This window comes from Puma concolor, chromosome E4 (genome assembly GCF_028749965.1).
Source record: "Puma concolor isolate L17-30 chromosome E4, mPumCon1.1.hap2, whole genome shotgun sequence".
In the NCBI taxonomy this organism is placed as follows: Eukaryota; Metazoa; Chordata; class Mammalia; order Carnivora; family Felidae; genus Puma; species Puma concolor.
In genome coordinates, this window is record NC_141683.1 from 49,148,990 (window position 1) to 49,165,773 (window position 16,784).

At 37.3% G+C, this 16,784-nt stretch overlaps 1 protein-coding gene and 1 pseudogene across 1 annotated transcript in view; one reads left to right on the top strand and one right to left on the bottom strand.

Moving 5' to 3' along the window:
- AXDND1 (axonemal dynein light chain domain containing 1) overlaps positions 1 to 16,784 on the bottom strand; it is an 86,697-nt gene that overhangs the window by 54,067 nt on the left and 15,846 nt on the right. The window contains exon 9 of the mRNA XM_086694608.1: positions 14,844 to 14,965. Within this exon, the coding sequence (XP_086550734.1) occupies positions 14,844 to 14,965 (122 nt within the window). The remainder of the gene's footprint in view (positions 1 to 14,843; positions 14,966 to 16,784) is intronic.
- On the top strand, positions 10,486 to 11,874 carry LOC147572652 (inosine triphosphate pyrophosphatase pseudogene; annotated as a pseudogene).

A 16,784-nucleotide genomic window follows, 5' to 3' on the forward strand; every position in this document is an offset into this window, starting at 1 on the left:
CCCCACTCCTTCAGGTGAGATGGCCTGACACTGGGGGATGCCGGCTCTGGCACCCTCCATCTACCTTGTTAGTGCCACTGAACCTATCCCAGCCTCCCCTTCCAGATCCACCCTGCCCAACCTGCTTACCCTGACAAGTGTCTTCCTAAGCAACTACTGTTCTGTCACACCCAGCAGCTAGCCTCAGCCAGCACAGACATTCCTTTAAAGTGACTCCTTCTCCAGGGAGAGCCAGTCCCACCCATCGCCATGTCTACAATAGTCCAACTGGGCCTCAGAGCTGGCCGTGCCAGGGACCAGCCCCACCTACCAGTGCACCCACAGCAGTTGTGGCCCAATCACAACAAGAAGGTACACATAGTCCACACAAGGGTCATCCCTGGATCATGTGGTTCGGGAGACCAGCAGGCCCCATGTGCTACTGCGCCCCACAAAGACACTTCTTCAAGGCCAGGAGACACAGCTGACCTACTTAATACATACAAGCAAACACAGAAAGTTAGACAAAATAATGAGACAGAGGAATATGTTCCAAATAAAAGAATAAGACAAAACCTCAGAAAAAGAACTAAATGAAACAGAGATAAGCAACCTACCTGATAAAGAGTTCAAAGTAATGATCATAAAGATACTGACCAAACTTGAGAGAAGAGTAGATGAACTTAGTAAGAATTTCAATAAAGAGATAGAAAATGTAAGAAAGAACCAATAAGAGCTGAAGAGTACAATAACTGAAATGAAAAATACACTAACGGGAATCAATAGCCGATTAGAGGATGCAAAAAAGAAAAAAAAGATTAGAGGATACAGAATGGGTCAATGATCTAGAGACAAGGTAGTGAAAATCATCTAAGCTGAACAGCAAAAAGAGAAAAGAATTTTTAAAATGAGGATAGGGTAATGGACCACCAGAGCAACATTGAGTACACAACCATTCATATTATAGGGTCTCAGAAGGAAAAGAGAGAAAGAAAGGGGTATAAAATTTATTTGAATAAATAATAGTTGAAAATTTCCCTAATCTGAAAAAGGAAACAAACATCCAGGTCCAGGAAACACAGCCCCAAACAAGATGAATCCAAAGATGTTCACATCAAGGCACATATTAATGCCTAATGGCATTTTAATTCCAAAAACTAAAGAGAGAACATTAAAAATAGCAAGAGAAGGGGTACCTGGGTGGCTCAGTCAGTTGAGCGTCTGACTCTTAACTTTGACTCAGGTCATGATCTCACAGTTTGTGAGTTTGAGCCCCATATCAGGCTCTGTGCTGACAGTGCAGAGCCTGCTTGGGATTCTGTCTCCCTCTCTCTTTGCCCCTCCCCTGCCTGCTCTCTATCTCTCTCTCAAAATAAATAAAAATAAACATAAATTTAAAAAAAAGATTCTCCTTCTTTTCCTTTCCCCCAGTTGTGTTCTCTCTCTCTCTCTCTAAAATAAATAAATAAAAATAAACCTAAAAAAAAAGAGAAAGCAAACTAGTTTAAAAAAAATAGCAAGAGGGGCGCCTGGGTGGCGCAGTCGGTTAAGCGTCCGACTTCAGCCAGGTCACGATCTCGCGGTCCGGGAGTTCGAGCCCCGCGTCGGGCTCTGGGCTGATGGCTCAGAGCCTGGAGCCTGTTTCCGATTCTGTGTCTCCTTCTCTCTCTGCCCCTCCCCCGTTCATGCTCTGTCTCTCTCTGTCCCAAAAATAAATAAAATAAACGTTGAAAAAAAATTTAAAAAAAAAAAAAAAATAGCAAGAGAAAAGTAAGTAGTTATGTACAAGAAAACACATATAAGAGTATCATCTGATTTTTCAGCAGAAACTTTGCAAGCCAGAAGAGAATGACATGATACATTCTAAGTGCTGAAAGGAAAAAACCAACAACCAAGGATACTCTACACAGCAAGGCTATCACTCAGAATTAAAGGAGTTCACTCAGATTGAACTGAGTTTCCCAGGCAAACAAGAGTTAAAGGAGTTAATCACCACTAACCTGGCCTTAACAAGAAATGTTAAAGGAACTTCTTTAAGCAGAAAAGGAAAGGCCACCAGTAGAAGAAACTTATGAAACAAAAAAATTCACTGGTAAAAGCAAACATGTAATAAAGGTAATAGATCAATCACTTACAAAGTAGTATAAAGGTTAAAATACAAAAGCAGTAAACCAATTATACCTACAATAATTAGCTAAGGGACACATAAAGTAAAAAGATGTAAAATATGTTAAGTACATAAAATGCTGTGTGGGCAGTAAAATTTACTACTTTTAGAAGGTATTTAAACTTAAACATCAAATTAAAATAGACTGTTAAATAGTATAGAAGTCTTAGCCTCAGCAATCACACAACAAAAAGAAATAAAAGGACTCCAAATCAGCAAGGAAGAAGTCAAACTTTCACTATTTGCAGACTTCTTGATAATCTGAAGAAAACCCGAAAGATTCCACCAAAAAATTGCTGAAGTTGCAGGATATGAAATAAACATACAGAAATCTATTACATTTCTATACACCAATAACGAAGCAGCAGCAGAAGAAATCAAAGAAGCGATCCTATTTACGATTGCACTGAAAACAATTAGATACCTAGGAATAAACCTAAACAAAGAGGTAAAGGTCTACACTCTAAAAACTATAGAAGACTTATGAAAGGAATTGAAGAGGACACAAAGAAATGGAAAAGCATTCCATGTTCATGGATTGGAAGAACAAACACTGTTAAAATGTCTATGCTACCCAAAGTGATCTACACATTTAATGCAATCCCCAACAAAATATCGCCAGCATTTCCCACAGAGTTACAACAAACAATCCTAAAACTTGTATGGAACTAGAAAAGACCCCAAAGAGCCAAAGCAATTTTGAAAAAGAAAAACAAAACTAGAAGCATCACAATTCCAGATTTCAAGCTATACACAAAAACAGACACATAGATCAATGGAACAGAAGAGAGTGGAGCAGAAAAAATAAATAAATAAAAATGTATAATTAATAAATAAATAAATAAATAAATAAATAGAAAAGAATAGAAAAGCCGGAAATGGACCTACAACTATATGGTCAAGTAATCTTTGACAAAGCAGGAAAGAATATCCAAAGGAAAAAGATAGTCTCTTCAACAAATGGTGTTGGGAAAGCTGGACAGCAACATGCAGAAGAATGAAACTGGGCCTCCTTTTTTTTTTTTTGGTTATTTATTTGTTTTGAGAGAGACAGAGAAACACAAGTAAGGGAGGGACAGAGAGAGGGGGAGAATCCCAAGCAGTCTCTGCACTGTTAGTGTAAAACCCAATGCGAAGCTTGAACTCATGAAACCGTGAGATCATGACCTGAGCAGAAATCAAGAATTAGACGCCTAACTGACTGAGCCACCCAGGTGCCCCATGGACCACTTTCTTATACCACACACAAAAATAAACTCAAAATGGATAAAAGACCGAAATGTGAGACAGGAAACCATCAAAATCCTAAAGGAGAACACAGGCAGCAACCTCTTTGACCTCAGCCATAGCAATTTCTTACTAGACATGACTCCAGAGGCAAGGAAAACAAAAGCAAAAATAAACTATTGGGACCTCATCAAGACAAAAAGCTTCTGTACAGTGAAGGAAACAATCAACAAAACTAAAAGTCAACTGACAGAATGCGAGAAGATATTTGCAAATGACATATAAGATGAAGGGTTAGCATCCAAAATCTCTAAAGAACTTACCAAAATCAACACCCAAAAAACATGTAATCCAGTGAAGAAATGGGCAGAAGACAAGAATAGATACTTTTCCAAAGAAGACATCCAGACAGCTATGAGACACATGAAAAGCTGCTCAACATCACGTATCATCAAAAAATAGAAGTCAAAACCAAGATGAGATACCACCTCACACCTGTCAGAATGGTTAAAATTAACAACATAAGAAACAACAGGTGTTGGCAAGGATGCAGAGAAAGGGAAACCCTCTTACACTATCGATGGGAATGAAAACAGGTGCAGCCACTCTGGAAAACAGTATGGAGGTTCCTCAAAACGTTAAAAATAGAACTACCCTATGATCCAGCAATTGCACTCTAGGCATTTACCCAAAGGATACAAACATATAGATTCAATGGGGTACATGCACCTTGATGTTTACAGCAGCAATATCAACAATAGCCAGACTAGGGAGAGAGCCCAAATGTCCATCAACAGATGGATGAATAAAGAAGATGCAGTATATATACACAATGGAATATTACTTAGCCATAAAAAAGAATGAAATCTTGCCATTTGCAATGACATGGATGGAGCTAGAATGTACTATGCTAAGCAAAATAAGACAAATGCCATATGATTTCATTCATTTGTGGGACTTAAGAAACAAAACAGATGAGCATATGGGGCAGCAGGGAAAGAGAGAGGGAAACAAACCATGAGAGTCTCTTCTCCAAAAATAGGGAACAAACAGGAGGTGGGTGGGGGATGGGCTAGATGAGTGATGGGTACTAAGGAAGGCATTTGCTATGATGAGCACTGGCTGTTGTATGTAAGTGATGAATCACTGAATTCTACTCCTGAAACCAAGATTGCACTATATGTTAACTAACTAGAATTTAAATAAAAATTTGAAAATAAAATAAAACAGACTATTAAATACATAGGGTGTTCTATATAAACCTCATGGTAACCACAAGCCAAAAACTTGTAACAGATACATAAGAAATTTTAAAGACAAAGAAATCCAAGAATAACACTAAAGAAAATCATCAAATCACAAGAAAGCAAGAAAAGAAAGGAACAGAGAAGAACTATAAAAAGAACCAGAAAACAATGAACAAAATGGCAATAAGCACAAATATCAATAATTACTTTAAATGTAAATGAACTAAATGCTCCAATCAAAAGATGTAAGGTGACTAAGTGATTAAACAAAACCAAAAAAACTAGATTCATCTATATGCTGCTTACAAGAGACTCACTTCACATATAGACATATACAGACTGAAGTGAAGGGATAGAAAAAGATATTCCATACAAATGGAAATGAAAAAAAGCTGGGGTAGCAATATTTATATCACACAAAATAGACTTCAGAACAAAAAACATAACAAGGGACAAAGAACAGCATTACATAATGCTAAAGGGAGCAAAAGGATATAGCAATTGTAAATATCTATCCCCCCAATATAGAAGCATCTAACTTATAAAGTAAGTATTAACAGATATAAAGGGAGAAATTGACGTAATACAAAAATAGTAGGGGACTTTAATACTCCACTTACATCAATGGATAGATCATCCCAGACAGAAAATCAATAAGGAAACAGTGGCTTTGAATGACATTAGATCAGATGGACTCAAGAGATATATAGAGAACATTTCATCCAAAACCAGCAGAATGCATTTTTTTCAAGTATATCTGAAACACTTCAAGATAGGTCATATATCAGGCCATAAAACAGGTCTTAATACATTTAAGAAGATTTAAATCATGTCAAGCATCTTTTCTGATCACAACAGTATGAAACTAGAGGCTAAACAACATGCTACTAAAAAGAAAATAATGGGTTAACAAAGAAATCAAACAGAAAATTAAAAAATACCTTGAGGTAAATAAAAATGGGAACACATTGTTTACAAATATATAGGACACAGCAAAAGCAGTTCTAAGAGGGAAATTTATGGTGATACGAGCTTACCTCAAGAAATAGGAAAAATATAGGGGCGCCTGGGTGGCGCAGTCGGTTAAGCGTCCGACTTCAGCCAGGTCACGATCTCGCGGTCCGTGAGTTCGAGCCCCGCGTCGGGCTCTGGGCTGATGGCTCAGAGCCTGGAGCCTGTTTCTGATTCTGTGTCTCCCTCTCTCTCTGCCCCTCCCCCGTTCATGCTCTGTCTCTCTCTGTCCCAAAAAAAATAAATAAAAACGTTAAAAAAAAAAAAAAATTTAAGAAATAGGAAAAATATCAAATAATCTAATCTTACACCTAAAGGAACTAGAAAAAAGAAGAATAAAGCCCAAAGTTAGTTGAGGGAAGGAAATACTAAAGATCAGAGAGCAGAAATAAATAAAATATGGGGTGCCTGGGTGGCTCAGTTGATTAAGCATCTGACTTCGGCTCAGGTCATGATCTCACGGTTCGTGAGTTCAAGCTCCATGTCGGGCCCTGTACTGACAGCTCGGAGCCTGGAGCCTGCTTCAGGTTCTGTGTCTCCCTCTCTTTCTTCCCCTCCTCTGCTAGCACTCTGTCACTCTCTCTTTCTCTCTCTCAAAAAATAAATAAAGCTTAAAAATTTTTTTAATTAAAAAAAAAAAGAAAATATAAACTGAAAAAAAAATATCAGTGAACTTAAAAGGCATTTCTCTGAAAATAACACCTTGATACACCTTTAGCCAGACTCATCAAGAAAAGAAGAGAGAGTACTCAAATAAATAAAATCAGAAATGAAATAGAAGGTACAATGACTCCACAGAAATACAAAGGACTACAAGAGACTACTAGGAAAAATTATTTACCAACAAATTCCAACAACCTAGAAGAAATGGATAAATTCCTAGAAATATACAACCTTAGCAGAATGAATCAAGAAGAAATAGAAAATCTAAGCAGACAAATTACTAGTAATTAAATTGAATCACTAAACAAAAACCTCAAAACCAACAGAAGCCAGGATGAGATGGCTGCAAAGGTGAATTCTACCAAATATTTAAAGAAGAGTTAACACCTATTCTCAAACTATTCCAAAAAATAGAAAAGGAAGAATTGTTTTGTTAAAGACAGCATTACCCTGATAGCAAGACCAAAGACATCACAAAAAAAGAAAATTAGAAGTCAATTATCCTTAAGGAACATAGATGCCAAAATCCTCAACAAAATATTAGCAAGCCAAGTTCAACAACACATTAAAGGAATCAGTGACCACAATCAAGTGGGATTTATTCTAGGGATGGAAGAATGAGTCAATGTCCACAAATCAATCAGTGGGATATACCACATTAACAAAATAGAGGATAAAAACCATATGCTCATCTCAATAGATGCAGAAAAAGTATTTGATAAATTCAACATCCATTCGTGATAAAACTCTCAACAAAATGATACAGAGGGAACATAACTCAATATAATAAAGCCTATCTATGACAAACTCACAGTTAACATACTCAATGGTTAAAAGGTGAAATATTTTCTCTAACATCAGTAACAACACAAAGATGCTTACTCTCACCACTTGTATTCAACATAGTACTAGAAGTCCTAGCCAGAGCAATCAGACAAGAAACAAAAATAAAAGGAATTCAAATTGGTAAGGAAGAAATAAAACTGTCACTATTTGCATATGACATAATATTATATATGGCAAACCCTAAAGACTCCCCCAAAAAACTATTAGAACTAATAAATGAATTCAGTAAATTTGCAGGATACAATATTAATATATAGAAATGTTACATTTCTATATACTAATAACAAACTAGCAGAGAAATTAAGAAAACAATCCCATCTGAGGTGCCTGGGTGGCTCAGTTGGTTAAGCCTCTGACTCTTGATTTCAGCTCAGGTCATGATCTCACAGTTTGTGAGATCAAGCCCATGTTCGGCTCTGCACTGACAAGAGCAGAGCCTGCTTAGGATTCTCTCTCTCTCCCTCTCTCTCTGCCCCTCCCCTTGCACTCTCGATCTCTCTCTCAAAATGAATAAACTGAAAAAACAAGAAAACAAACCCATTTAGTAACAAAAACAATTTTTTAATTAAAAAAAGGAAAAAAAATCTCTTTTATAATCGCACCAAAAATAATAAAATATCTAGTAATACATTTTACCAAGGAGATGAAAGACCTATACTCTGAAAACTGTAAGATATTGATGTAAGAAATTAAAGATAACACAAACAAATGAAAAGATACACCCTACTCATGGATCAGAAAAATTAGTATCATTAAAATGTCCTTGCTACCCAAAGCAACCCACAGACTCAATGCATCTCTATCAGATTGCTAACAACAATTTTCACAGAACTAGAACAAATAATCCTAAAATCATATGGAACCTTAAAAACCCTAAGAGCCAAACCAATCTTGAGAAAGGAGAACAAAGCTGAAGGTATCACACTCCCAGATTTCAAACTATACTACAACGCATTGGTAGTCAGAACAGCGTGGTACACACACAAAAACAGACACACAGATCAATGGAATAAAGCAGAGGGCCAGAAATAAACCCACACTTATATAGTCAATTAATCTATGACAAAGGAGGCAAGACTATAGCATAGGGAAAAGACAATCTCTTTGATAAATGGTATTGAGAAAACTGGATGAACATAATGAAAGGAATGAAATTAGACCACTTTCTTACATCATATAATATACAAAAATAAAATCAAAATGGAATAAAGACTTAAATGTGGGCCCTGAAACCAAAAAACTTCTAAAAGAAAACATCGGCCATAATCTCTCTGACATCAGTCTTAGCAATATTTTTTGGATCCCTCTCTTCAGAAAAGGGCCACACAAAAGCAAAAATAAGTAAGCAGGACTACACCAAAATAAAACACTTTTGCACAGTGAAGAAAACCATCAACAAAACGAAAGGCAATCTACTGAAAAGGAGATATTTGCAAGTGATATATCCAATAAGGGGCTAATATCCAAAATAGATAAAGAAATCATATAAGTTAACACCAATGAAACAGTGTGATTTAAAAATAGGCAGAACACATGAATAGATAATTTTCCAAAAAATACATGCAGATGAACAACGGGCACATGAAAAGATGCTCAACATCACTAATCATCAAGGAAATGCACATCAAAACCACAATAAGGTATCACCTCATACCTGTCACAATGGCTGGAATCAGAAAGACCCAAAATAGCACCTGCCTAGCTCAGTCAGTGGAGTGTACGACTCTTGATCTGTGGACTGTGAGTTCAAGACCCCCATTGGGTGTAGAGATTACTTACAAATAAAATCTTTAAAAAAAAAAAAAAGGGGTCCAAAATAACAAGTGTTGGTGAGGATGTGGAAAAAAAGGAACCCTCATGCATTATTGGTGAGAATGTAAATTGGTGCAGCACTATGAAAATAGTACGGAGGTTCCACAAAAAATTAAAAATAAAAATACCATATGATCCAGTAATTCCACTTCTGAGTATTTACCTGAAGAATATTAAAAAAAAAAAAAAAAAAAAAACTCATTTGAAAAGATAAATGCACTCCTGTGTTTATTGCAGCATTATTTACAATAACAAAGATATGGAAGCAACGTAAGTATCCATCAATAGATGAATGGATAAGGAAATGGTTGTATATATAAACAATGGAATATTAGCCAGTCATTAAAAAAAAGCTCGCCATTTGTGATATGGACCTAAAGGTATTATGCTAAGAGACATAAGTTAGACAAAGAAAACAAATACCATTTTGATTTCACTTATATGTGGAATCTGAAAAACAAAACAAAGAAAACAATATAAGCAGACTTATAAGTACAGACAACTGGTGGTTGCCAGAGGAGAGGGGATAAAGGGCTGGGCAAAGTAGTTGAAGGGGACTAAGAGGTACAAACTCTCAGCACAGGGAATACAGTAAAAAGTATTGTATTACTTTTGTATGGTGACTTATCATGGTGAGTATTTTGTAATGTATATAATGTCAAATCACTATGTTGTACACTTGACACTAATATAATATTATATGTCAACTACACTTCAATTAAAAATAAATAAATAAATTTTTTAAAATACCAACTTTGGGTCTGACACTAAGCCTTGGACTGGCTTCAAAGTAAGAGACCTGAGTACTGGACTATCACATACGGTCAGGATTCCAGAAGGAAGAAAATACAAATCCTCTCTTCAGGAAGCGTCCATGATTTACATTCTGAGGATTTCATGATTAAGATTAACCAAATGTTAGCTATAAAAGCAAATATTGCAAAATATGTAAATAAACCATCATAAATGAGACCCAGAAGAAACAACAAATAGTAATTCTAGATACTAATAGTTTCATATATTAGAAATATGAGATTTAGAATATGAAACCATCCATGAAATGTTTGAGAAATGAAAGATTGAATCTAAAAATAAATGAGCAATAAAAAATATTAAATATGATGAGACAGATACAAAAACAAACAACAGAACTCTTAGGTGGATAATACAATTATTGATTATAAAACTCAAAAGATGGGTTTTAGCAGAAAAGATGCAGCTAAAGCGCTTATTAATATCTTTGAAAAAACTACCCAAAATATAGTACAGAGACAAGGTGTTGGAAATTATGAAAAAGAGATAAAGAGACAAAAAGCACAGATGAGAATGTCTAATATAAATTTAATCAGAGTTCCAAAAAGAGAAAACAGAGAAAATGGAGAACAGATATTTACCAAAGAGATCACCACTGATAATTTTCTAAAACTTATTAAGGATATTAACCTATACATAGGATTGTGGTATAGATACAGGTACAAAAATAAAAATAAATCCAGAGGAACTAAATTTATTCTCCTGCCTGAAATAACCTCAATGACGACGTCGACAACAACAAAGGCAAAGTATGTAAAACAATTTTCAAGATACGTGTGAAATAAAAATTTTCAAGACACTGAATACAAGGCAATGAAAGAGAGTAATCAGTGAGAGACTAGAAGTAAATAAAGCCCTATGATTGCTCCAAGTTGCAGACTTGAAAGTTTCCAGGCCAAAGCACAAGGAGAGAGAACGCTGGAGAAGCCCAGCGGACTCTCTGAGTTAAGGAGACAGAGCTAAGAGCCTAGGGAGAGGAAAGCAACAAGAGTTCAGAGGACAGAGTACTGGAGAGAAAAGAGCTATTCCGAGAGATCCTCTGGAGGTCTGCAGAGGGTCCTTCTCAAGTAATCAGCTAAGGAAAGATCAGGATCATCATCAAGATCAGGAAAGATCATAAATGTGAAGAAACTACCTGAGGCTGGGGAAGAAACCATCTGAAAGGATCGGGAGGTAAGAGCACCCAGCACTCACACACTGCTAGAAATGGTGCTGGTTCTAACCAGCCAGTCTGGAAAAACTTAGGATTCAAAGAAGAGTCTTGCCAAAGTATTTACAAACAATTAGCCATAAATTAAGCACTGTTCTGGTCTTCCTAAAGGCCCAAAAGCACCAAACTGTTTTCAAGTAGCTTAATCATGTCACAAATCAAAGTTCAAGAATATTTTTAGAAATGCAAAAATACACAGCATCCAATAAGCTAAAACTCACAATGTCTGCCATCCAATCAAATTTACCAGGCATGCAAAGAAAGCAGAGAACACACCTATGAGGAGAAAAAAACTCACCCAGAACTGGCATAAATGTTAGAATTAACAGACAAGGACATTCAAAGCTGGAAGAGGTCATTCAGATACTAGGAGATAAGTTTTCATGTACTTTGGTGGCACAGAAAATTGCCTTGCCAAAGTCTCAGGGTGGACCTGATGAGATTTCCATATAGAAGCGTCAGGAGACTGCTCTACAGGTACAGGCGCCTGCACTGGTGGAGGACACAAATCTGTGCTTCAACGCTTTCAGGGGTCTCCCTGGCCCCTATGTACAGTGGTTTCCAGAAAAGTTAAAGCCTAAAGTCTGAACCAACTCCTGGCTGGGTTCCAGGACAGACTTTGCCCATGTGCTCTGTACATTTCTGCTCAGCATCAGGGACCCCAGGAGGCCATTGTGCCCGTTCAGGGGCCAGAGCTTGGGGCCAGATGGTGGTGCTCTGAGGCTGCTAGGACTTTGGCTAGGACCCCTGCCTGATGGATACAAGCAGACGTACGCAGAGATGCCCACAGCTGAGAAGAGAAGAAAGTCATCTCCCATTACTTCTGGTCCCTGCTTGAGCTACAAAAATATTTTTACAGCCTGATCCTTACAGTAGCCAGTGATGATCACCCTGGTTAGGGATCTGGGGAAGGCTAGCCTGAAACCTCCCCCATCCGACAGGCGCCCCTCCAAGTACTGCCTTCAGGATTACCACTTCCTAGGGGTGTTGAGACAGCCTCATCAGCCCTGTTTGGAGGAGCAGTTGGCTCTGCTTGGAGAAACTTTGGGCAAGGGACACCATTCTCTTGCATTCAGAAATTCAATAGTCCTTCCTATAGCCTCCTGGCCTGGGATCCCATGGCAGGATTGAGGGTTTGGGAAGAACCACACAAATAGCTTTAGATGTTTTTAAAATGCAGCAACTAAAAATACTGAAAGTACTCGCTTCCATTATAAAATATATATATCAGCTTTGGGGAAAAAAAAAACCTATAACTATATTTTGTATGTTTGCAATGTTAAGTAGAGACATGGCAAATATTTTTTTTTTTTAATTTTTTTTTTTTTCAACGTTTATTTATTTTTGGGACAGAGAGAGACAGAGCATGAACAGGGGAGGGGCAGAGAGAGGGAAACATAGAATCGGAAACAGGCTCCAGGCTCTGAGCCATCAGCCCAGAGCCTGACTCGGGGCTCGAACTCACGGACCGCGAGATCGTGACCTGGCTGAAGTCGGACGCTTAACCGACTGCGCCACCCAGGCGCCCCGGCAAATATTTTTGAAATGACCCAAGTTGAGCTTTCAGAGATGAAAACTACAATATCTGAGTTGGAAACATCACTGAATGGGATTTAAAGCAGATTAGATACTTTAGAAGAAAAGATTAGTGAACTTGAAGATAGAACAGTAGAAAATATACAAAATGAGGGCCCCCTGGGTGGATGGTTCAGTCGGTTAAGCGTCTAACTCTTGATTCAGTGCAGGTCATGATCTCATGGTCATGGGATAGAAGCCCACATCAGCTTCTGTGATGAGCATGGAGCCTGCTTAAGATTCTCTCTCTTCTTCTGCCCCTCTCCCCTGTTTGCACTTTCTTTTCTCTCTCTCTCCAAAATCAAGCAACCAAGCAATCAAGCAGTAGAACAACTATAGAAAATGAACAGAAAAATATTTTAAAGAAAAAATGTTCAAAACAGTATCAGGACTATGTCATTATCAGTGGGCTGATATGTGAGTAAATGGACTCCCCTGAAAAGGGGGGAGGGTAGAAAAAAATACTTGAAGAAAAACTAGCTAAAAAATTCCCGTATTTGATGAAAAACATACACTCACAGATCCAAAAAGCTCAATGACCACCAATCACAAGAAACATAGAGAAAATTATACCAAGGCACATCATAATCAAATTGTTCAAAAGCAATGATACGATGCTCACAACTTAATGAATTCCACAAAATAACGGTCAGAAAATATGTCAGCAGTTAAAATTCAAGTGTGAGTAAAGCAACCAGTCTGAAAAGACTATGTGCTGCATGATCCCAACTATGTCACATTCTGCAAGAGAAAAAAGTATAGAGACAGTAGAAGGGTCAGTGGTTGCTACAGGTTCAAGGGAATGGGAATAAAGAAGGAATGAATAGGTGACATGTGGGGGCTCGGGGGCATGAAATTGTTCTCTATGACATTGTAATGGCGGTGATACGGCTTGAAATCAATATTGACTAATTAGTGTGCTTTCCACACGCAGTATATTTTACTAAGAAAACTTGAAAGAAGTGGGGATTTTTGGTTTTGGCTTGCCTGCCTGTCTCTTTCTGTCAGACTTCCTAGGATAGAACCCCACCTGATCTGGGCCCCTAGAAGCTAATTCCTGAAATCAGCTGGAAGAGTCCCACTCATCCCTACTCCTGATAAGGGGCAAGTCTGGACCCACTCTGAGTCATCCAGCTCCTTTACCGTGCTTCCTCATCTATCCCAGGCTTTGTTCTTAGAATGACAACTCAAACTTCAGCTGTCCCTTTCTTCATTCTAATTTGCATTTTCCAGCTGTTGAGGTGCTCTAAGAACCTACTCCTTAGTATCTAATCTTGACCAGTCTCTTATTAATGGCTTTGCTCTTCGTTTCTCAGCACCATCAGATAGGAGGACTCAGCTTCCAAAAATCAGACAGCAGGCAAATAGGGCAAATTTATGTTATTAATTCTCATTCAGAGAGATCTAATAATTTGCTTGTGGTTCCATGGCAAGTAAACTGTAGATACAAAATTTGAACCCAGTATTCTAATTCCACTATTCCTTCCAGCTTTTTGTAAAGTACCACAGTCATAAGAAGCATTATACGACAACAGTATTTATCAGGATCATCTGTAATAATTATATGTACTGAGCATCTACTTCTCATGACAATCCTATGAAGCATCCTAAGGCTTGACACAGACACTCGACAGACATCACTGAGTGATGAATGAACAAATGGGCAAAGAATATGTTCACAGTAGTTATTACCTGCATTTACAGATGAGGAAACTAAGGCTCACACTTTTACCAAAGTCACACATCTACATGATGATTTAAACCAGATCAGTCTGTCTCCAAAATCTATACTTTCTCTAGTATTTCACATAGCACTTCACTCCTAATCATAAAAGACTATGGTATCAAACATCCCAACAGAAATCATCTTAAGGAAGTTCTCAACTATTATATTTTTACTATAGAAAAAATAACAGAAATGCAATTCAGTTCCTTGTTACCAATAGGATAAAGAAGGGAACTTTTGGGGTGCCTGGGTGGCGCAGTCGGTTAAGCGTCCGACTTCAGCCAGGTCACAATCTCGCGGTCCGGGAGTTCGAGCCCCGCGTCAGGCTCTGGGCTGATGGCTCAGAGCCTGGAGCTTGTTTCCGATTCTGTGTCTCCCTCTCTCTCTGCCCCTCCCCCGTTCATGCTCTGTCTCTCTCTGTCCCAAAAATAAATAAATGTTGAAAAAAAAAAATTAAAAAAAAAAAAAAAAGAAGGGAACTTTTGTGATTTGCTCAAAAACAGATATAAACATAATTGTAACATAAAACTCAAAAGAAAACCAGGATATCCCAATAATGGCTCTAACCTGATTTTGGACAGTAGTTCTCCTCTATCTGCACAGTCCACACTGACTTGTCGAATAAGTTCATGAAATACTGTATTGTAAATAGTCTGTTCCTTCTTCAGCATATGCAGTAGTTTGTGCATCTGGCAGAAGATAAGGAGTATCATCAGTGTTTATTACAGTCTTGTCAGTAAAAACCCATTTTAGGAGGTAAACACTCTGAATGTGAATGTTTAAGAAACACCTTGATAGTTTATGTCACTTATATTTTCCTTATAAATATATACACACAAATGATATATTATTTTTAAACATCTATGTTTAATCATGTACCTCTTTATACGGTGCAATGAGGTTACGGTATTGCTTCCATATCATCCCTGACAAGAGTATATAACCTGAATCTAATCATAAGTACATGTCAGACAAACCAAACTGAAGAACATTCTACTGATTGACTGGCATCTGCTCAAATATCATGGTCAAGAAAAACAAAGAACTGTTTCAAATTATAAGTTGTCTAAAAGAACACAACAACTAAAAGCACCATGTGAGGGGGGCGCCTGGGTGGCTCAGTCAGTTAAGTGTCCAGCTTCAGCTCAGGTCATGATCTCGTGGTTCGTGGGTTCGGGCCCTGTGTCAGGCTCTGTGCTGACAGCTTCAGATTCTGTGTTTCCCTCTCTCTCTGCCCCACTGCAACTGGTGCTCTGTCTCTTTCTCTCAAAAATGAATTAAAAAAATGTTTTTAAATAAATAAATAAAAGCACTATGTGATCCTGGAATCCTGAAACAGAGGGGTAAATAGCTATAAAAACTAATATAGGGAGAATTGATAAAATCTGAAATTTGAATATGGACAGATAATACTCTCACATAAATGTTAAATCTCCTGACTTGGCAACTGTATTATGCATATGTAAGAGAATGTCCTTATCCATAGGAAATACACCCTGAAATGTTTGGTGATAAAGAGGCATGATGCCACCAGCTTACTCTAAAATAGTTCAGAAAAAAACTATACATATAGAGATATGTATGAAGGGGGAAGAGAGAACGAATAAGCAAGTAGGGCACAATGTAAACTACTAGAGAATTTGGGTAAAGCTTACATAGAAATGTCTTATACTGAACTTGTCTATAAGTTTCAAATTCTGTAAAAATCAAAATTTACAAAACAGAAAGGGCCTGCATAAAGAAAAATATCTATAACTATGTAAGATTGAAAGAGCTCTTTTCATTAATAAAATAAAATTTTAAGTGGTAAGAAAGCATGGTTTAATTGGCAATGTTTGGTAATGGTACATAAAATAATAAGGGGCTTATAATCAGTGGTAACTTATAGTCAATGAAATACGGTAATAATAATACTAATAGTTATACAGTGTCTATTACATGCCAAGCACTATCTAAACCTTTTATATTCATATGCTATTTAATCTCAACAATCCTATGAAGTAGATATTATTATTACCGGTAATTTATTTTCTTTTATGTAAATTTTAGTTAACATACAGCACAATACTGGTTTCAGGAGCACAGTTCAGTGATTCAACATCCAGTGCTCATCCCAACAAATGCCCTCCTTAATACCCAACACCCATCTAGCTCATCTCCCATCCACCTCCCTCTGTCAACCCTCAGTTTGTTCTCTATTGGTAAGAGTCTCTTGTGGTTTGTTTCCCTCTTTTCTTTTTTCCACCTTTTTCCCATATGTTCATCATGTTTTGTTTCTTAAATTCCATATATTAGTGAAATCATATGATATTTGTCTGTCTTATTTCACTTAGTGTAATACATTCTAGCTCCATCCATGCCATTGCAAATGGCAAGATTTCATTCTTTTTGATGGTTAAGTAATATTCTATTGTATATATATACCACATCTTCTTTATCCATCCATCAGTTGATGGATATTTGGGCTCCCTCGATAGTTAGGCTATTGTTGATAGTGCTGCTATAAAC